The 22,664-nt window shown below is 40.1% G+C and overlaps 1 protein-coding gene across 7 annotated transcripts in view; it reads right to left on the bottom strand.

Annotated features, from left to right (window-relative positions):
• The window catches only part of GIT2 (GIT ArfGAP 2), a 1,410,467-nt gene that overhangs the window by 885,044 nt on the left and 502,759 nt on the right, over window positions 1-22,664 (bottom strand). For 5 of the 7 annotated variants that reach the window (XM_044068490.1, XM_044068493.1, XM_044068495.1 and 2 more), the window contains one exon: window positions 16,002-16,053. In XM_044068490.1, coding sequence (XP_043924425.1) covers window positions 16,002-16,053 — 52 coding nt within the window. The remainder of the gene's footprint in view (window positions 1-16,001; window positions 16,054-22,664) is intronic. The other 2 variants (XM_044068492.1, XM_044068494.1) reach the window with 1 other exon arrangement.

Genomic DNA, 22,664 nt, shown 5'->3' with positions numbered 1-22,664 from the left:
ATTCGGTCTCTTGGGCAATTTGTCATCCACCCAACTACACAGGGATCAATTTGTAGCATATTTAGCTTTTTAAGTATGTTAGCATGTGGCAGGATATCAATGCTTTGGCAAGGTCAAGATATACTGTATGGACGGCATGACCACTGTCCATGGCTTATGTTACTGTGTCAAAAGAAATTTGCTAGATTCATAAAGAAAGGATAAACCCTTAAAGCCAAACTGTTAGAGGTCAAGTCTTACAAGATTTTTAATATAGCAGTTTATCAGTCAGTCATTACCCTTTCCATGGTCTTGCAGATGAGGCTCATCTGGCTAATGGGTTAGCAGATTTTGAGGTCTGTGGTGGGGGCACCATTGTGAAATGGGACTGAAACTGCTAAGCACACCGAGTACAATGACAATGGCAAATATCCATGGGAATGGGTCCACCAGTGCAAGTTCAGTGATGCTTAGTAGGTATGATGGTGCCATGCAGGATATATATATATATATATATATATATATATATATATATATATATATTTTTTTTTTTTTGGAAGTGTTCTTTTGTGATGATGGGGGGAGGGGGTTGAAATCATTTACACTATGCAAGTTTTATATAGTTGTCTTGAGTGTAAAAATTGCACTTAATTTGTTAGCTAATATGCTTGCGATATTGACTGGACCCAAGAACAGGGTGCCATTTTGAATAAGTTCACTGCAATGTTGGCTGTTTTTTAATTTTAATTTTTTTTTAATTCCTTGATGTAAGTAGAGAAGGATGTGTAATTATTCTCTGCTTCTGATGCTAGTCTAAGATCATGGCATACCTTTTCTTTCCTGATAGTATTTTTTAGCATCTTCGATAATTTTTTTTGATAGTGACTTGACTTGCTGTTCTGTAGTTCTGCTGTATATGCTATGCATGTGGACTTCCACCTTTTTTTTTTAAACAAGCAATATTCTCAAAAAACCACTCCAAAATGTCCTCTTTTAATGCAAGTCAGACAGCCAGGATTTCAGGCATAACAGTTTAGAAGTTGGTATGCCACTGTCTCTCTTCCACTGGCAAATGGAGCAAAAAGTTGAGGAATTAATACAACCTCTTATAATATGTGCATGGAACCTAGTTAGCTATATTCTATGCATGTTCAAATATCTTACAAGGTCGGTTATATTCAGGGCAATAAACTGGAAGGTACTTAAATAACCTGGACAATGTCACACACAGGATGCACAGACAATGTATTAAAAAGTGTTGAGCATTACTTTATTTTTTGGGTCTCTTTACCGCTGTTGTCTATCAGTCAAAACACTCCTGACCAATCGGCACATCTGTTCTCATACACTATGGGAGATGGTCATTATTTACCCAGCCATCATGATGGTTTTAGATTTTTACCTTTTTTTTTTTTTTACCTTTTTTCTTTCTCTACCTCGTCTTGCAAACATCCACATGACAGACCCTGGGTGGTAGGTGAGGGATATGTAATGGGCATCAATGTTGTACCACCCTTCACTCCTGCAAAGAGCTAATGGCAGCAGGACTGCCCCACTTACCCACAAGAGACACTTGTTTGTCCCCTGGTTTCAATTATATAATCCAACTAGCACACACATCTGGGTGCTCATGCTGCTCTCCAGTGACAGGCCTGTACCATGAAGCACCCATGCCACTATTCGAACTGGTTGCCTGGGCCATAATTAGGGTTTCATCCCACTATGCCACTGGCACAGGTAAAGAGTTAAGCATTTGGATTCAGATTAAGTGCTGTCGTCAAAAAGTGATGACAAAAGACTATTTTGCCCTAGGTATTTTCTCATATGCTGCTGGCCATCGAGCCACCCCTTGTCAGACATGAATCCATTCATTCCCCAGAGCTGGGGGAATCACTTTAGAACACTAGAATGAGAGATGTCCAGAGGGGCCATTATCCATGCACACACATCAAGGAATTTTCCGGGAGTGATAGGATCATAAGCATACCTCTCAACTGTACAGATTTTGGCCTCATATCTTGGTCCATTTTTCATAAAATTGTGGTTTTCAGGCAAATTAGCGGTAAATCATTAAAGACTGTGAAGTTATAAAATAATGACAAACATTTCCAGTTTCAGACTTCATATCCTTCAGAAAATTCATGTTAATGCAAACTCTGTTATTCTATTAACTTTCTAAGTTTATAAGAGCAATATTTAAAATTTGTCCTTATTTTTGGGCCTTTGTCCAGACTTCCTGCTTTAAAGGATTGAGAGGTACTGTCAGGAGCAGTGGCATCAGTCAGCCAAGACCACCCTCAGGATGCACTGCTATTTCATGTTCTTGTATAATGTACTCTGCTCTTCAATACTGTTTTGGACATTCTTATGTCTTCAAATTTATTCATCATGCTGTCATTTTTGTGGATATGCAAGTTGTAATTATTCTTCAGTCTGCTGTTATTTTGTGTACAAATACACTCGACCAAAATGAAAATACCCCACTGGGATCAATGTTACACCCCCGTTAACATATTCATAAATAAAGCAGCAAAACCTCTGAATAAAAAAGAGAACCACCACATGAAAGTTGAAATATTTTATCTGCAAAACCACATACAATTCCACAAAGAAGTTAAGCGCTTTCGACCACAAAACAAAGGTCTTCATCACATCACCCATTACAAAAAAGGACACTTATTTATAGTAAAACACCTATGCAATTATCCAATAGAAACAGCAATCCAATAGTTAATGAATCCTGTCAATTAAAGAAACAAGCACATTCAAACATACTAAAAAACATTCTTAATACAAATATTCATTCATTTACATGTATATAGATTAAATTTCTATTTATCTCTACTTTGCAATTCACATTGTTGTTCAATCCAGGTATATTGTAAGCATTAAAAAATATTTGCCACTTAAATTCTTTAAAATCTAACTCACTCTCCCTGTCCCCATTGAAATCATTAAACACAAAATCAAGAAATGTAAAAAAAGTTTCTTGTAATTTTTACATACTGAAGCATGTTTTGCCAAAGCATTGTCCACGTTCCCCATTCTAATAGCATATAAATGCTCATACATCCTCCTCTTGAGTTGCCTGCTAGTTTTTCCTATATAAAATGAGAAACAGGATGAACACTTAGCCAAATATACAACATAAACAGGTAATTTTCCCCGAAACCTGCCATACCTTGTTGCTTGCACTAACTTCAAAAAAAAGACCTCTCCAATATACCTACAAAAATTACAATTGTAACATTAGAAGGTTACCCCATCTCCCCTTCCTCGTGACTGTGTTTTCTTTCTAACAAATCTTTAAAATTCCTTCCTCTCTTGTTGCTAAATAATGGGGTCAGTCCTACCAATGACTTTAGGTCGTTGTTGGGCTCAAATTCTCCAATTGTTTTTAATAATGGTTTTTATCTCACCACTGTCCACTGTAAAGGCCAAGGGCATAGAAACAGACCAATCTTTGTTGTGATTATGAAAATAGCAACAAGTACTGTCGAAACAAAAGCCCGAACTAGCGAGATGAAAACAACAAGAAATGTATTTAAAGCGCTTTTCGTTAGCTTAATAATTAGCTAAATTTCTTGTTATTTTCATCTCGCTAGTTCGGGCTTCTGTTTCAACAGTACCTGTTACTATTTTCATAGCTATATGGTTTGTTGTTCCTTCTTAGTTTGTTATGGAGTCTGGTACTGTTGCAAACTCTAATTTCGAACCTAGCATTACACCTGCGGTTTTGAGAGATTTTGTGATAGCGTGGAGAATGAAAAATCCACAACTGCGAACCCTCTATTGAACAATGGATTTGATTTTAACCAAAACTGAAACTATTTGCCAGCGCCTTGACCGCTTGGATACTGAACATAAAGAGTTACGAGAAGCGTTTCCCGCCCCATCTCGGATGCACTCTACTATTCCACTTCCGGTATGTATAGGCGACCAGGAGATGTCGGTTGTGAATGCAGGGGCTGTAAGAGCTACGAATAAATTGATTCTACATCAAGGTCAAGTTGGCTCAATAACAACAACAACTTTGCCTTGTTCCAATATAACCGGCAATAACATAACAAATATCCCGGCCGTGGCTATTTCCACCGGAAATAATGTTACTCCGAGTGGTAACACTGTCGCTACTGCTGTACAAATTTTGGGATCTACAGCAGCAACGAGTGGATTGCTGACACATCAACCTGGATCAGGGCTTAATGGGCCTCCTACTGTGTCACACGATGTTATTGGATTACCAGAAATTAACAAATGGCTGTCTGAAGAGTTTAACTTCTCCAATACTATACCTATGAGTATAACAAATCAACAGGATGATAGAGGTAACAATAATAACAATCCTGTTTATGACATTGTAGCTAAACTAAAATCATTAGACATATACTTGGTTAAGCTTAAGAAACTTCAGCTAGACAATTTTCGTGAATGTTTATCCCGCAAAGTGGTGCCGAAGGGTTTAAGGCACCATCAGTTCCCTACTGGCCTGGCTATTGACTCTGACTTTCATAAAGATCTATTAGCTTTATTTGATCGATAAGACTTTGATTTAATAGAACTTATGATTAAACATTATAATATATGGGTCAATGAGCTTAGTGCAAAAGTTACTGAACTAGATAATAGTATTAAAGTCAAAGTGGAATTTTACAGGTATAAATATGACTATGCATGTGTCTTCTCTAACATAGACCAATACTTAACCAAATTGAAGAGTAACAAAGTTAAAAAATTGGATCGGGATGTTAAGGCCTATAGGGGCGGCATCACATATCCAGCACCTCCACCAGCTCAAGTTTGGCAAGAACCTCCTGTTCCTAATTCAGTGGTACAAACCAACAACACTGCGTCTAGGAACCAGCAACAAACAGAGTCTCTCAGGGCATAATCAAATGGCACAAACCAATTTATAATTAATTCACAGACTGAAGATAAGTCAGGATTTTCAGCCTGAATTAAGGAGTGAAAGACTACATCTTCACCGTGGTAATGGTAAAGATAGTAATTTAACCCACAATCATAATGGAAATTTTCCTATGGTCAACAGGATGGGTGCCAGACCCAAAGAACAGAACTCACAGTCACAAAATTTCCAGCGCAAATTCAACAAGCACAAGACTTAAGCAGTGACAGTTTATCAATACTTGAGGGAGATGTGAACTCCAGTATTGATTTAGTGGACTTGAATGTACAATATGACTGTGTATTGGATGAGGAAGAAAACAATGGTGAACTGGTTAAACCTGTAATTATCACTAACCAGACAGGTGACTTCAAAGTTTACAACTTCTCCTCGGCGGTTTTCCCGCCGGATATTGTCGACTTCCTAGCTAAAGGTTACACATATGTACCGGTTCAAAAATTCAATTTGGTGAAGACTATAATTGACCTTAAAGCATTCACTAGAAAGTTAAATTTTACATTAATAATGGGAGCAAATTCTGGTATGCCCAATGTGGACCAATTTTATATCCCAAGTACATTTAATCCACCACTGCACCCATTGCTGCAAGTATTTGAGCAATTATGTGAACTTGATTTTAGACAGCTACTAAACAGTAGGCAACGTACTAGTTGGGACAGTAGTGTCAGTAAGTATGAACAAGATTGTTTGGAGTACATCAAATCGCAGAATATTAGGATTTGTAAAGCAGATAAGGGTGGCGGGCTTGTAGTCTTTGACTGCTTTGACTGTGTAGAAAGGATGAATTCACTCCTCGATAGTCCAGCCTATGTGCAGAGCTCTAGATCAGAAGTTAATAGTGTTTATCTTTCTATGAAAAATAACTTGGAAAAGATGTTCATAGAAGGGAGAATTTAACAAAATATCTACAATTATATGTTCACCCTTTACCCTGAATATCCGTGTATCTTTGGTATTCCAAAGATACACAAAGACTTAGCAGATCCCCCACTAAGACCATTGGGTAGATGGCAGAGGTTCCCCGACCTATCCCTGGGCAAAAGTTGTCGATTCCATTTTGCAAAAATATTTTAGAATGGAAGGTCAAATCTGTAAGGACTCATGGTCATTTCTTCAGAATTTGGACACTCTAGAGTTTAACATGAGTTATAATTTCCTTACAGTGGATGTAAAAGACTTATATACTTCAATCCCACATGATTTAGGAATGGAATGGGTCAGTCTTGTACTGAAGAAGAAAGGGGCCCCTGCCAATGAGATATCTTTGGTCAATGAACTATTGGCAATTATATTGTATAACAACTTTTTCATGTTTGGTGATAAGTTCTACCTACAAAAAGTTGGTGTAGCAATGGGCTCCCCATGTGGTGCCAGTATAGCCAACTTGGTTATAGCTTACTGGGAAACTGAATATGTACTTAATAACCCCATTATTGAAGGCCAGATAATATATTATACTCGTTATCTGGACGATATTTCTATTCTTCTTAAGGGGAATAATGACATTAGTAACACCATTGTACAAGTATTTAATGATTCTACACAGTTTCTGCGTTTTACTGCAACTTTTGACACAGAAGCAATAGCTTTCTTGGGGGTCTACTACTAATGCCCGAAACGACGATTCCCGACGGAAAACTCACCGACGCCAGATGACCGACAGGTAAGTGTACCGACAGGGTGATTTGCCGACAGCGGAAAGACCGACAAGGGAATGTGCGATCGCGACGCGGTAAGTGTGCGATGGTGACGGAGTTAGGAGCGGTCAGGTAAGTGCTCGAGATTGTGGGATGTCGGGTTAGGCTGTGGGAAAGGTGAGTGTGTGTTCGTGTCGGAGGTATGGTTCGGGTAAGGTAAGTGTGTGCTAGTGAGGGACTGTAGTTTAGGGACGGGTTAAGTGAGTTAGGGTTAGGGTGCAGGTAGGTGATGTGTGCGTTAGTGTCGGAGCTTGGGCTAGGGGTGGGTTAAGTGAGTTAGGGTTAGGGTGCAGGTAGGTGAAGTGTGCGATAGTGTCGGACCTTAGGGTTAGGGTTTGGGTCAGGGCTAGTGTGTATGCTATGTAGTGTCGCGTGTTGTTTACGTTCCGTGTGTCGGTGTAATGGTGTTCGGTGTAATGGTGTTCGGTGTTTTGCATTGTCGGGTTTGTGTGATGTCGGTCATCTGGCGTCGGTGAGTTTTCCGTCGGGGAATCGTCGTGTCGGTAATTAGTAGTAGACCCCTTTCTTGGACGTTTGGCTCTCTAAAAGTAGAGTAGAAGGCAGTGTTGTAGCCACAATTTACAGGAAAAGAACATATTCCAATTCATTCCTACACTTTACAAGCTGCCATCCTCACCACCAAAAGCACTCGGTCATTAAAGGCCAGTTGGTGAGAGCTGCTCGCATTGTCAGTCAGGACAATGACTTTATGGAAGAATGCCAAGTCCTAAAAGCTATGTTTTTACATAGAGGTTATCCGGTTAATCTTCTGGACGATTTGATTCATGAAGTTAACTGTAAAAGACTTAATGGCACTTACTAGCCATTATTACGTATTAAAAATACATCTATTAAAAATACATCTATTGAAGTTATCAATACCACTGTGAACACGTCAGAAGAGTATATAGCTAGCAAAGACCAGCCTATTTCTAGCTTTATAACTACAATTAACATACATAGCCAACTTTGTGTAGATATCATTAAGAAGAACTGGGGCCTTTTTCGCACTAACTCTAACATTTATGCTGAGATGGGTAAAAGACCAAATGTTATTTACAGAAAGGATTATAACTTGAAAAACTTAGTTGAACGGCAATGTTTAACCCCTCCTAATATTACAGGGACGTTTAAATGCCAAAGCTGTAATTTTTGTAAATTTGTGGATAATGTATATTCCTTGAAGGTCAACGATTACAACATTAAATTTAAAGCTAGATTTAATTGTAATACCAGGATGGTGGTTTACATAGCGAAGTGTCAGAAATGCCCAGCATTTTATGTGGGCAAAACGGAGCGGCGTCTCCGCGAAAGGATTTATGAGCATCAATATGCTATTGGTAAATTAAAGTTAGAGAATGCCTTTGCCAAACATGTCCAACAGTGTAATGACCATAGTTTTAGATATACAGTAATTGACCATGTTAATTTGGATAAGAGAGGGTGTCCAGCACCATTAAAGCTTGAGGAGCTTGAACTACACTGGCAGATTAAGTTGAATGCTTATAATTTTCCAGGGCTTAATGACACTTGTTCCATTAGCAGCGTGTTAAAATTGAAAAGTTTGAAACGCAGAAGTAAATATTTCATATTTATATATATGTCTCACAATGTTGAGTATATATATATATATATATATATATATATATATATATATATATATATATATATATACACATTTTTATATTTACATATTTTTATGTTTTTAGGTATTGCGCATATTTCATGTAGCATACCTTCCACCTTGGATGCATGTTTAAATACAGTTTATTTGATTTGCTTCTAAGAGGTTATAGTTTTTACAGTTTTTAAGGTATTTGATTTTTTCATGTCTAGGACATTATTATGTAGGTACCTTTAAATGTTAAGTGGCAGGTTTCACTGAGTAGTAGCACATGATGTATGGTACGTTATTTATGTGTACTTGAAAATGCATTTTTTATCTCGTTTCTGAAGAAGTTAGCTTATTAAGCTAACGAAAAGCGCTTTAAATAAATTTTTTGTTATTTTCATCTGGCTAGTTCGGGCTTTTGTTTCGACAGTACCTGTTGCTATTTTCATAGTTATATGGTTTGTTGTTCCTTCTTTGTTTGTTGTGATTATTAGAATTACAGTAACTGAGTGATGCCCCCATGAGTAATACCTTCAGTGATGCCCGTTGGGTAACCTCTTTTTCTAAATCTCTTATTTAATTCATCCACGTACATCTCCAAAAGTGTTAAATCTGTAGTTAATCTCTTCAACCTAACTACTTGCCCCTTCACAATGTTATGTTTCTCATAGGTGGGGTGCATACTTGAATAACTAATTGTGTTACTAGCCATATTTTTGTAGGTAATCACAGAACCCAAAGTGTTGTACTTGTTTTTATCAACTTCCAAATCCAACAGATGCTGTATCTATCTCAAGCATAAAAAAATTCCAAAAAGGAGGTACTACACTTCATCCTGTCGAAAAACCGGTCCAACCCTCTTTCAGTTCCCTTCCAAACGAAAAATAAATCATCGATAAAACGAAGTAGAAAGAAACTCAATCCCTGTCTTCCAAAGTGGAAAAAATGTACCTCTCCCAATATGCCATCGCTAGGTTTGCATAATTAGGAGCCATCCTACCTCCCATAGCCACACCTCTTTTTTGAAAAAAACGATTCCCCTCCAAACCCAAAGTAATTGCTCGTTAAAACTTGCTCAATACTTTAACACAAATTTACATTTCCCCCATTTCAAATTCCTTGCTGTTAATTAACATCTAACCAACTCACTCTATCCCCATACCATGGGGAATGGAAGTGTATAAAGACTTCACGTCTACAGTCACCAACAAATCATCTTTCTCAATTTCCTTACTCTTAATTTTTGTTAAAAAAAAAATCATACAAATTATTCACTTTGTTGAACCAACTTTAACAGCACCCTGTCTATAAATTTTGAAAGTGGCTCCAACTTTGATGCTGGTGCTGAGACAATTGGGTCTATACGGTGGATTTTTTCATCTTTGTACACCTTGAGTATGCAAACAAACAACCTATCCTGGGTTTGGAAACATGAAAAAAAATTATACATGGCACTTGAAATAACACCTTCATTTAAACATTCATAGAACCACTGCTGTTTTTATTGGATAATTGGATAGGTGTTTTACTATAAATAAGTGTTCTTTTTTGTAATAGGTGTTCTGATGAAGAAATTACAGTTGTGTACCTACCATAAATGTAGATGTTAGAGTGTATTCACTGTTGCAGTCATTACACTTGGGTTATCCTGCTGGCAGGCTACCCGCAGTCGGCCTGAATTCCAAAGTCTTGGTCCGGCGTCGGTTGCTGTTGCCTCTTCCCTGACGTCAGTGTGCCAGGGGTATAAAAAGATGCAACCAACGCCATTTTCTTCAGTTTTTTCTTGCCCCAGATGTCAGGTGCCCCCCAAAAGGGTAGGCTAAAAATTATGCCAATAAAAAAGCATGCACTAAAATAAACACCTTCATCTACAAGAAAATACACCACATAAGTTGTATAGAATAGAGAAGTACAGATAAGCCCAGCAAAGAAAGGGGGATGGAGGGAGTGTAACCTGGACTGCAACAGTGAATACACTCAAACATCTACATTTATGGTAGGTACACAACTGTACTATGTTCATCATGTTTCACTGTTGCAGTCATTACACTTGGGTTGAATCCCAAAGCTGAGGTTGGGTGACTGGGTCTAAATAGAATTAGGAGTGGCTATGAGGCCCTGCAGAACTGCAGTGGCAAAGCCTGCTCTGGATTTAGACTAAAGAGGTAAAAGGTAGTGCTTTGTAAAAGTGTGCATTGAAGTCCAAGTTGCAGCCTCTAAAATGTCTTTGGTTGGTACTCCTCTGAGGAAGGCTGCTGAAGTGGCTGCTGCTCTGGTTGAATGTGGCCTAATGCCCTTAGGCACTGATTTGCCATGTTGTGAATAACAGAAACGAATGCAGTGGCCTATCCATTTTGAAATAGTCTGCTTTGAGATAGCCTTTCCTTGTGATCCTGCAGCATATGCCACTAAGAGTTGCTCAGTCTTTCTGAAAGCTTTAGTTCTGTCCAAGTAGAAGCGTAGCTGTCTGTGTATGTCCAAAGAATGCAGAAGTCTCTCCCCCTTATTCTGTGGGTTTGGATAAAAGGTAGGCAAATGAATGGTTTGGTTAAGGGCCACACTGGACACTACCTTAGGCATAAATGTTGGGTTTGTCCTCAGAGAAACCTTGTCTGGATGGAAAATTATGAAAGGTTCCACAGCCATTAGTGCCTGTAACTCTGAGACTCTTCTTGCCGAGGTTATTGCTAGGGGCAGAGCTGTTTTCCATGATAAGAATTTTATCTCAGCTGTATTGGCTGGCTCAAAAGGAAGCAGTGTGAGTTTTTCCAAGACATAATTGAGGTCCCATGGAGGTACTGGCACTCTCCTTGGAGGTCTTATGTTTTTGGCCCCTCTGAGGTACTGCCTTAGCAGTGGATGTGAAAAAATAGGTGGGTCCGTATTGTAATGAGCTGAAATGGCACAGGCATGGATCTTAATTGATGAAAAGGATAGGCCTTTGTCCAGCATCTCAATTAAGTATTGTAAAATCTGAGGGATATTTGGTACATGCGTGTCAATTCCTTGTGTCTGGTTCCAAGCACAGAATCTCTTCCATTTTTCTGCATAAGATTTTTTGGTGCTGGGCCTCCTGGCCTCCAAAATAACATCCATAACTGCTTTAGAGAGAGGTGTGTTCTGAATGGTTACATTATCCACCATGCTACCAGATTTAGGGTTCTGAGCTGGCTGTGCAGGATCGGATTGTTTTGTTGGGTCAGTAAGTGAGGAATATGAGGCAATATCCAGGCTGGACCTTGAGACAAGCTCTTTAGGATTGGGTACCAGTGCTGGCGGGGCCAGTCTGGGGCAATCAGTATCATTTTGGCTTCTCTTGTCTGACCTTTAGGAGTACCTTGGGGAGGAAAGGCATATACTGTAAGGGTTTTCCAGCTGAATGATAGAGCATCCACTTTCCATGCTTGCTTGTGACAAGTCCTTGTGCAGAATCTCTATAGTTGGCAGTTGTGAGGGGAGGCAAACAGATCTATGTCTGGGCATCCCCATTTCCTTGTTATCATGCTGAAGATTTGTGGATCCAGTTTCCACTCATGAGGATCCATGAGGTACCTGCTTAGTTCGTTTGCCAGAGTATTTGTCTTTCCTGGCAGGAATTGTGCTTGCAGGTGTACTTGAAAAGTCAATGCTGTATTCCACAAAGCCATGGCTTGTCTGCAGAGGGGGTAGGAATGTGTGCCTCCCTGCTTGTTTATGTACCACATGACTGTAGTATTGTCCGACTTTATCAGCAGCTGTCCTGAATGAAGAAGATCCTTGAAGGCTGTCAGGGCATTCTGAAAAGCTAGCATCTCTTTTTGATTGATATGAAGATGCATTTGGCTTGCGGGCCATGTGCCCTGAATACATTTTCCTGCCATGTGGGCCCCCCAGACATAATCTGATGCATCTGTTGTTAGTGTCTGCCTGGCTGTGGGTAAAGTGAATGGCTGTCCCTTGTTGTGGTAACAGGCCTGTGCCCATCATCGAAACTCCTGTTGTAGGCAGGGAATGAGGGTAATTAATGTTTCCAGGCTGTGGCAATGTTGAGTCCAAACACTTTTTAGATACCACTGTTGTTTCCTCATATGCAGTATTGCATATGGAATTAGCAGAATGCAGGATGCCATTAAGCCCAAAGCCTGCAGAATTTTTCTTGCAGATAACTGGGTCTTTGTTGCCAACATTTTAAAGTAAGTAGTCAGTTGCCTTTGTTTGTCTGGTGTGAGATAAGCCATCTGGGCAGTTGTATTTAAGCATGCACCCAGGAATATTACCTCTTGAGAGGGTACTAGTTTTGATTTATTTTCGTTTACTGTGTACCCTAGGAAAATTAGTAATCTTTTTACAAACGCCAGATGCTTTAGTAGAATGTCCTGGTTCTCTGCTTGAATAAGGCAGTCGGTCCAAGTAAGGATATATTTGAAGTCCTCTGTCAGCAAAAAGTAATTACTGGTGCCAGCCATTTTGTGAAGACCCTGGGTGCACTAGATAAGCCAAAGGGCAGTGCAGAGAATTGGTAGTGCATTGAGCCAGCTATGAATCTGAGGTATCTTCTGCAAGATTGTCTGACTGGGACATGCAGGTATGCCTCTTTTAGGTCCAAAGTTACAAGCCAAGCCTTCTTGCCCAGCATGGGCAGAAGCTGCTGCAGAGTCAACATTTTGAATTTTGGAACGTCCAGAAATGTGTTTAGAAAAGACAGGTCCAGTATTGTTCTCCAGGCTTTGTCCTTTCTGGGTACCAAGAAAAGTCTTGAGTAAAATCCTTGTCCCTGCTCTTGCTGCGGTACTCGCTGAATGGCCCTCATGTCCATGAGGGATGAAACTTGTTTTTGTGCCTCTGCCTATTGATTGTGTGGCAGGTCTGGCATACCTTTTGCCCTTGGCAGGGTGTGAAAGTGGAACCTTTAGCCCTGAGACACTATATTCAAGACCCATTTGTCCTGGGTGATCATGTGCCAATTTTGTGAAAAAAAGTGCTAGTTTTCCCCCCTAAGGGGGCTGCCAAAAGGTAAGTGCTTGGTGTTGGCGGAGGAAAGTCATTGGGACCATTTCCTGTATGGCTGTGATTTGTCTTCTCCGCTTTTGGAGGTAGAAGCACCCCATTATTTAGGCCTGTATGAGCCCTGGGGCTGGGATCTGCCTCTGGGGAGTCTGTATCTGCCTCTTTGTGGCCTGTCTGACACTGGAAAGGACAAATTCTTTGCAGGCCAGTTCCTGCTAAATCTGGGTGGCTGTACCTGTAAGAAATCCTTAACTGTCTGCATAGATTTCGCTTTGTCCTCCATTTTCTTCAACACCTCTTCTGCTTTAACACCAAAGTATCATGCTCTAATGGAGCATTCAATAATTTTGCTTTAACATGATCAGGCAGATTCTGTTCCTTTAACCAAGCATGCCTCCTAATGACAGAACCCGTAACAGCGGCCCTGCAAGACGCTTCCAGAGAATCAAAACCACATTGCAAAGTATGCTTTCCCAATTGTTCAGCTGCATGCAATAAATCCTGCATTTCCTTGTTTTCTGCACATTCAGAATGTCAACATTTTCTGTTTTAGCAGTGACATTAAGTATTGCTGATATTTAAGCATATGAAACTGACAATTTAAAGCCCTTACAACCAAGGTAGCAGAAGTGTAAACCTTTTCCCCCATCCGTCCAGAGCCCTTGAATCCCTATCAGAGGGGGTAGGGTCTTTTACAGTGGAAGCCTTGACCCCTTTGGGACCCTGAGATATAGTTTCTGGGTCAGCAGCAGGGTTTTTATAAAGAAATTTATGTGAATCTGAAACCCTGTATTATCTGTCTGGTTTAACAGGTGCAGGAGGTAGAGAGTCAGGAGACAGGCTGGACTCTGAAAATTCACCATCTACAATGTCTAAAAAAGGGGGAATAGCATGAGGCCTGTGCCAGGGTAGCAAAATAAAGTCTCTGAGCCTTTTCTTAGATTCAGAGTAATCTTGACTCTCCCAGTGAAAGTGCTCCCTTCCTGGTATGCAGTTTCCCCAAAAGAATAATCCTCAGGAGGAGAGGCTGAAGGGATAGATTCTTCAGCATCAGAATCCTCATAGGGAGGAAGAGAGTATTCCTGTTCAGAAGAGGAGTCATAGAGGAAATGGAAACCTGATCTGAAGACTCATATTCTGTCTCTTGCCTAGGCCATTTATCAGGAGGGGGATGGGAACCCCTGATCAAAGTTATAAGGTCTTTGGCCATTTTGAGCATTTGTTTTTTAGGCATGGAGGCCTGTCCATGGGATTGCTGCACTTGTTTCTTTGTCTTTAGCGGTGCTTTAGTCTTTACCTTTGAAGCTGAAGTCGGTTTTACATATAACTGTGTAGGCCTGAAAACACCCTCAGAAGCAGATGCCTGCTCAGCGGCTCCAGACCCATCTGAGGGAATATTTTCCGAGTGTCCAATACCTTGAGTTTCCTGCGACCTAGTCGGCTCCACGTGGGAGTCGGCAATGGCCTGCAGCTCTGAGGTAGCGGGCGTCAGGGGCTGCAAAAGCGCCTCACTGAGAACCAGCGACTGACTTAGAAGAAGCCTCGTCAGTTTTGGACCTCGGATGCCTGTCCTTTTCCTTGCGTTTCTTGTGAATTGCGGTAGTCGGAAGCTATCCGACATCGTGTAATTAAATCTTCGGCCAAAGTAAAGAAAAGCAAAATCGTGCCGATGATTAATAGTGCGTTGGTTAAATCTAGCACAAAACCTGCAATTAGCAACATCATGATCTGGGCCTAGGCAAGGAATACAATAAGAATGGAAGTCCTTATGATTGCTTCCCACAAGAAATACAATTATTAACTTTTTCTGACATCGGTCTGGAGCAAGAAAAAAGTTTCCCCAATGGGGTACTTAGCTTTAAATGAAGACTTTGGATCTGAAATTCGAACACGAAAATCTCAGGAGTCGGCCGACCGGCACTTGCGAACTGCTTTTGCTTCGGGCACCGCACAGCAAGAAAGACTGAAGAAAATGGTGTCTGCTGCATCTTTTATACCCCTGGCGCACTGACGTCAGGGAAGAGGCGACAGCAACTGACGCCGGACCAAGACTTTGGAATTCAGGCCGACTGCGGGTAGCCTGCCAGCAGGATAACCCAAGTGTAATGACTGCAACAGTGAAACACGATGAACATCTTTGTTTTATGGTCAAAAGTGTTTAACTTCTTTGTGGAACTGTATGTGGTTTTGCAGATAAATATTTCAACTTTCGTGTGGTGGTTCTCTTTTTTACACAGAGGTTTTCCTGCTTGGTTTAAATTGTTTACCACTGTTTTAGGCAATTGAGTGTTTTTTTTCATCATTCAAATTCATAAACACATTAATCCTCAAAACTATGCTGTCAAGTGCCACAGGCATTGATCAAACCTGGGTCAACATCACTGGATTTATTCCTCTAATGTGCAGCTTACTAAAAAGACAATTTGCTTCTCCAAAATAAGACGGCACAACCTGCAAGTCGCAAAACATTCATAAAACAAAGTTAGCATTTTCAAAATTAAAGTTCCTAATCAGGATTATATGCAACTCAGTGGGATTTCAGATGCTGAATTCCACAATAAGCAAAAAGCCACCACCCAACAGGTAAATAACACTTAAGGCATAACAACATAAAAATGATGTGTACATGGTGTTTAAAATAATCAGCCTTCTATCAATACCAAATGAAATGGAAATACTTGGAAAAAATCTTTTTGACATGCAACAGTTTATCAATATACACTAAGTTTTTAAACTGCAGTCTACATTTAGTGAGAAAATTAGATTAGAAAGATTAAAAGAATGTAAAAAAAAGACTTACAGCCTGGAGCTTCTTTTTTGCTGATTTTGCTAGTTCAGACAAATCAAGGCTGCTGGAAAAAAGTTAACAGTTACAACTAGAAACGTTACAAAAGTAATGCAAATGAAATGCAGTGCAAAAGAACAAAAAAGTAACCCTCTTGGTAGGGCAGACCTTTTCTTATATCGGACACCAGCTTTCAGCTTTATACAGAAGAGTGAGTAAAACCATTTAATGACAACTCCAATGTCTTTTAGAACAGTTGTGTGTTTGCACAGCTCAATAACCATTTTAACACTTTTGATTAAAAATTTTATAGGGGTTAAAATCACAAATTTTACAACAATTAAAATACTGAACATTTAATCAATCAGTCTTACTACATTATTACTTTAGTGTCAAAGCTCAATCTATAACCAGAATGCTTCTGCAGAAGAGTTACTCCATTCATATACCTATCCTTGACCTTCTGTAAGGAACAGTTATGAGACCTGTTTGGGAAAATTTGTTAAATTAGTAATTCATCAAATATCAGACAGGAGTCAGCAAAAATGGTTAACACGGTCATACTGCAAAAATTAGCACAAGCAAAGTTGTGCAGTGTGATCTGATGAGGATTAAGTATGCAGCAAGTTGGAAGACGCACACCAGAAACTAGCAGACATTGGGCAGAGGTATGAGGCTGTGCTATGCCAAGTTATGTGACCTGGGCCCAGTATCCAGTAGGTAGAACACCCACTCAGATGCAAATCCACATGTGCATTTAAGCACCATTCCAGTGCAACACTGAAACAGCTCTGAATCCACACAGTTAAACAACAAAGTCCCCACCATGCTTGTATTATAAATGGGAAGGAAATTAGTTGACAGAACAGTTACAAATAGGAAACAGCAAGCAAAAGAACACTACTCAGAAGGGAAGGACGTGGGAAAGGCATTTTCTTGTGTAACTGGTGCTCTTTTTTTTTTTTTTTGCTACTAAGGAAGGGCAGAGAGAGAAGGTATGATGAGGAAAATGCATGAAGGAAGGGGGGCACACAGGTGGTAGCAAGGATAAATAAAACAGAGACATGCCTCTCAAATGTCAATATTTTTGCCTTATATTTTGGTCTGACCTAATGAAATTTGTGTTTCTTGGCAACTCACTGAGGACTGAAGTCACTAAATGACATGCATTTGAGTTTTAGTCTTTACACTTTTCAGAAAAGGCATGCTAATACAAATAGTGTTATTCTAGCAACTTTCTAAGTTTATAAGAACAATATGTAAAATACATCCCTATTTTTGAGCCTTTGCCCCCCCCCCCCCCAATTAATTTAGGCTTTGTCCAGATTTCTTCAGCTAAGAGGTTGGGAAGTATAAACAGATAACACACAAAGACAAATGGGGAGATGCTGATACAAAGGAGATACACAGACTTGACAGAATTAATACAAATGGTGATGAGGAGGATTGAGCAATAAATCAGAGAGGAGAGTAACACAAGGACCATGAGCCATGCTGCACAGCAGCAAAACACCAGAAGATCCCCGTCTACCTTCTAATATCCTCTAACCCTAACTCTGCCCCCTGACCTCAAGCCTACACCTACCCTCAGGAAAAAGCCTTCCTGTGACATTACCACTACATCTCAGACACAAAACACATACAACCACCCCCCCCCCCACACACACACCAAAAAAAAAAAAAAAAAAAAACTGATCCCAAAAATCAAACATCCTTACAAGAACTCTCATATACTCACCCCCCCTGCCTAGCCCTAATCTACATGGACAAGCCAACCCCCCATCCAAACCCACACTTAACTACAAAACCCTTGCATTAAATATTATACACATTCAACATTCACGGTAGAAATGCAAATGTTCAATCTTTTAAATGAAACCTATATATTTTACACATTTTATGTGTGTGTGTGTGCATATATATATATATATATATATATATATATATATATATATATATATATATATATAGATATATAGATATATAGATATATACATACACACACATAAATTTGCACGCACACACACATCTAAACATACATACACACTCAAACAGCAGATATATATGGAAGTTAAAGGTCTGATCGGCAAACACATTTATTGCATGACAAAATTCTAAGAAAATTTATTGATGGTAAAGCTGGCTGAACTATGTTACAGTCGAACATCAAGAGTCGAACATCAACAAAAGTTCTTAACCAAAAAGCAGATGAAGTGGCCATAGATCTAGTTGTGGGGGCTTTAGGCGGTCTTGGCCGAGAAATGCCTTTTTGTGCCTAGATTCAAGAAATGCAATTAGTTATCCATTTAAAACAACAATGAACAAAATAAATTATAAATAAATACAACAAAATGGCCACAAAACTCCAAAGTAAAAATGTAATATAGTTGATTAAAACTCTAGCGCCTCAGCTAAATGCCTTCACGGAATATAAAAATATTAAATGAACAGCCACTATATATTACAAAAAAATTAAAACACATGATCAATTAAACCAATAATTAAATGAAAAACCTCCACTTACACACTGGTTTTAAGCCTGAAGGCTTTAAAGTGCCATACTTCAAAATGTAAACAGATTCTTTATACAAGAGTTTGTTTCACCATCACGTTCTCACCATATTTAGAAAGCACTTGTTCCAAGACAGTCCCTTGTAATCCAGATGGACCACCACAGTTGTACAATTTAAAGTACAGTGCAAAAGAACTACCTGGTCTTAATTTAATGCTGCTAACATGCTCTTACAGCATTAAAGGCTCTTACTCTCACCCACATAGAAAAGACTGCATGGGCATCTAAGGGCATAAACAATGCCTTCTGTGTTACAATTATACCTCTTAATTGCCTTAAATAATACTCCATTAATCCTAGGAAAAAATAGTTATCCATTTAGCCAATGTAACTTTAGATACTGGATAACCCAAATGATTTGTTGAGAAAGATACATACAGGTGGTCTGATTTTCTGATTTCTTTAATTCAGGGTATATAAAAACATAATTATCTGTGCATACCTTGGAGAGATGGCATGCATTCTCCTTTGTTAGAAAAATTTGGAAAGAAGACTAGTAAATGGATTTGTTAATGTTAAATTCAGAAGCCACTTTAGGTAAAAAGAAGAGTTTGTCCGTAAAGTCACCCTGTCTTTTTGGAAAATAATGATATACAGAGATTTTGATGAAAGAGCCCGGAGTTCAGAATTGCTATTACTGCTGTAAAAAGAATTTAAGAAGGCTGTTTTCAATAAGAATTTTAAATAATTTCTGATGAAGGTTTAAAGGATTTCTGAGTCAGACCTTGTAGAATCACAGTGAAGTTCCAGGGAGGTGAAGGATCTTTTGCTGGAGGTCTAAGAAGGAAAGTGTCTCAAGAAAGCTTTAAATAATCTGGAACCGGCCAAACATTTTTATCTCCAGTATGAAAATTTGATATGGCTGCCAACTGTAGTTTAATCACAGAAAAACTAGCCCCTTCTTTGAAAACAGCAGCTAGAAACAGGGGAAGTAAAGGGGTCAGCATTATTTCTTAATGCCCAAAGGGAAAATCTTTTCCATTTGCTGTTGTAAACCTTTTTTTTGGAGTCTTTCTGCAAGGACAACAAAATGGTACATACTGGGGAAGAAAGTCTGGCCTGTCTGACTATTACTGGAACTGGAGAAACCATGTGGTTAGAGTAAGGGCTGGGATACTGGGATGACTCATTCTTGGGGGGGTGTGAGAAGAGATCTGGAGTTGGGTCCAGTATCCAGGGAGGATAACAAAGGTAAGACCAAGGAAGGCGAACCACACCTGGCGAGGCCAGTAAGGGCCAATGAGGATGACAGAGCTCTTCAACTGAATTGCTTTCTGTAGCAATCTGGGGACCAAGGGAAGTGGGGGACAAGTGTAAAGGAGACCAGGTGGCCAAACATGGACTACAGCATTTCTCGGTGACTCCCCTTGAGGGAGGATCAGGGCAAAATACCTGCTGCACTTGTTGTGGGCGGATGCAAAGAGGTCACAGCAAGGGTGGCCCCAACAATAGAAAATGTCTTCTGCCACTGACAGAGAGACCACTCATGAGGCATCAGAATGGACCTGCTGAGTTTGTCCACTAGTACGTTGGTTTTCCCTGGAATTTGCGCTGCAACTAGAAAGCAGTAGGCAGAGATTGCCCATTGCCTCACTCTCATAGCCTCCTGGGCAGACAGGATAAGACCGGGTTCCCCCTTGTTTGCTGATGTACCAGACTACAGACATGTCAGTCTGAATCGCAATAGTTCCTACAGGAAGAGAATCTTGAAATGCCTGCAGCACTAATAAGACTGCTCTCATCTCCAGGACATAGATATGCAAATTGACCTCTTGGGGGATCATGTGCCTTGGACTGTCCTTCCCAAATAATGCCCCCCCCCCCCCAGTGGGAGGCATTTGTACTCACCGTGGCCACAAGGAGTGGTAAAACAAAGGGTCGGACTAGGTAAATGTTGTCCAACTGGATCCATCAATGGTTGTGGTATTTGCAAATCGGTAAGTTTGACTGGAAAAGATAGGAGATGTCACCCAATAGATCACTGAGCAGCTAGAGTCCACTGAAGAACATGCGTATAGTAACATGCTAAAAGTAGGTCTATTACTGCTGCCACAGACCCCAACACATGAAGAAGGAGAATCAGGCTGGAGGAGACAGATGGGACAGAAACCTGATGAACCTGAGATCTGAGTGTGTCTATGCAATGAGTAGATAAAGAGGCAATTTGTGCTGTGTTCAGATGTGTGTCAACAAACTCCAGCCTCTGTAATGGTGGCAGATTTGACTTGGTGTAATTGGTAATTGATTGTTATCCCTAGTAAGTGAGAAATCGTCCCTGGATTGTTGAAGGAGATGCCTTGAGGGGACGGTGAGGAGCCAGTTGTCTAAGTATTGAAACACTGAGAATCCTTTTAGTCTCAAGTGAACTGCCACCACTGCCATACATTTGGTGAACACCCTATCCTGGCCATGTACCTGAACTAGTGGTTTCCCCCGTTACTGGCAGACTCTGTTGGGGCAGTTTAGGCTGCACACCATGGGTTCCCTTAGATCCATGTGCAGTATTGGGTATTCTCTTTCCTGTGCAGCAATGCCCTGCTTTGCTAGGTATAGGTCTCCCTTTTCCCCCATCTCATCTGTGGTATTACATTCTCCATCTGCCAACCCAATGCTCATGTCTTCAGGCAAAAGCTTGTTCCCTCACCAGAAGGTCTGCCAACCCTTCAAAAGTGGTGACCTGACATCCACTCACCCATCTATGAAAATAAGTGCATAACTCAGCAATATATTCGCACACACTTTCATCTGCCTTGTGCATATGCTCAAAAAACTTTTTTCTATAAGCTTCAGGTGTTAACTTAAAACACTAACAATTTTTACCTGTATTATTATAATTTAAGCAATTGGTATGACACAATCTAGAAACAGCAGTTACAGCTTTATCATGAAGTAAGGGGGTCAGGAACCGTACGTACCCAGAGCCCTTGGTCAATATTATACTATTTACATACCCTTCAAACATATGAATAAAACCATCAAAATTATCACCCTCTGTAAATTGTGGAAGAAATTTACTGACCTTTATTGCTTCTGGGGTTTGGTTACTCAATTCTCCATTACCTTCATGACCCTGGCGAAGAGTTAGCATCTCCATTTCATGTTTCCTCTACCTCTCATTTTCTTTGGCTTCCAGATGTTTCAGTCTCGCTGGTGATTCTGATCCCATCTGTGTCTTCTTTTCTTCAGCCTCCAAATGTTGCAGTCTCTCTGCTGAGTCTAATTCCAACCATTTGGCATCCAGTTCAAGTCTCTAACTCCAGATGGATTTTTTAAGTTCTCAGAGGCAAAGTTGAACTGTCCATTTTATGAGAGTTGTACATCCCCAAGGCCAGTCTAGTTGTCTTCCTGGTTGCTGGTCTGTGATGCAGCTGTGACTAAGGCTGCAATCATTTCTACTTTAGTCAGGCTGGCATACACCAGTCCTTTGTCTTGGCACATCTCAGCCAACGGGCTCCTTGTCAGCTTGCTATAATCCTCTGCTGATATCCTTGCCTGCTCTCCCTAACTAAGCTAACAAAAAATAAATAAATAAAACTATTGTGATATGAAACTCTGAATGTATTTCGTGTGGCTGCTTGAGAGTACAAACACCTTCTTTAGTGACTACTGTTTACAGACTATGGGAGTTCAATATCCACACTACTGAATCCCACACTACTGAATCCCAATATGTGATGTGGTGATCCCACCACTGCCCACAAATAATGTGACAACCCACCACTGAGCAGTAATCAAAGATTCTCAATACTCACCACTGACACCAATGCGGGACATACAGTGAGAGGATGACAAGATACACGCACAATATTTTCAGATGCAGCTCTCTGCATCAAGTGCAATTTCCCTTAAGAGCACAAAGAGACCATACGTCAGTCCAAGGCTTGTTTCTCACTCTTTCTCCCGATCCCCAGTAAGACTCCCCACTGGCACAGCTACAGAGTTGAGATCTCAGCTGAGTGACCAAGCCAAGACCTACAGCACCCTCTGTCCAACCAGTGCTTTGTGTCCATGCCCAAGTAGCTAACACACATACTCTGAGGTTTGATTTACATACTCACACATACACCTGGGAAAGGCTGGCATAGGTTTACTAGCTATGTTCCCTT

Source organism: Protopterus annectens, chromosome 4.part0 (assembly GCF_019279795.1).
Source record: "Protopterus annectens isolate FY-2018-M chromosome 4.part0, PAN1.0, whole genome shotgun sequence".
Lineage (NCBI taxonomy): Eukaryota > Metazoa > Chordata > Ceratodontiformes > Protopteridae > Protopterus > Protopterus annectens.
Note: the sequence above shows the minus strand (reverse complement) of the source record. Positions and strands in the feature narration are given on the sequence as shown.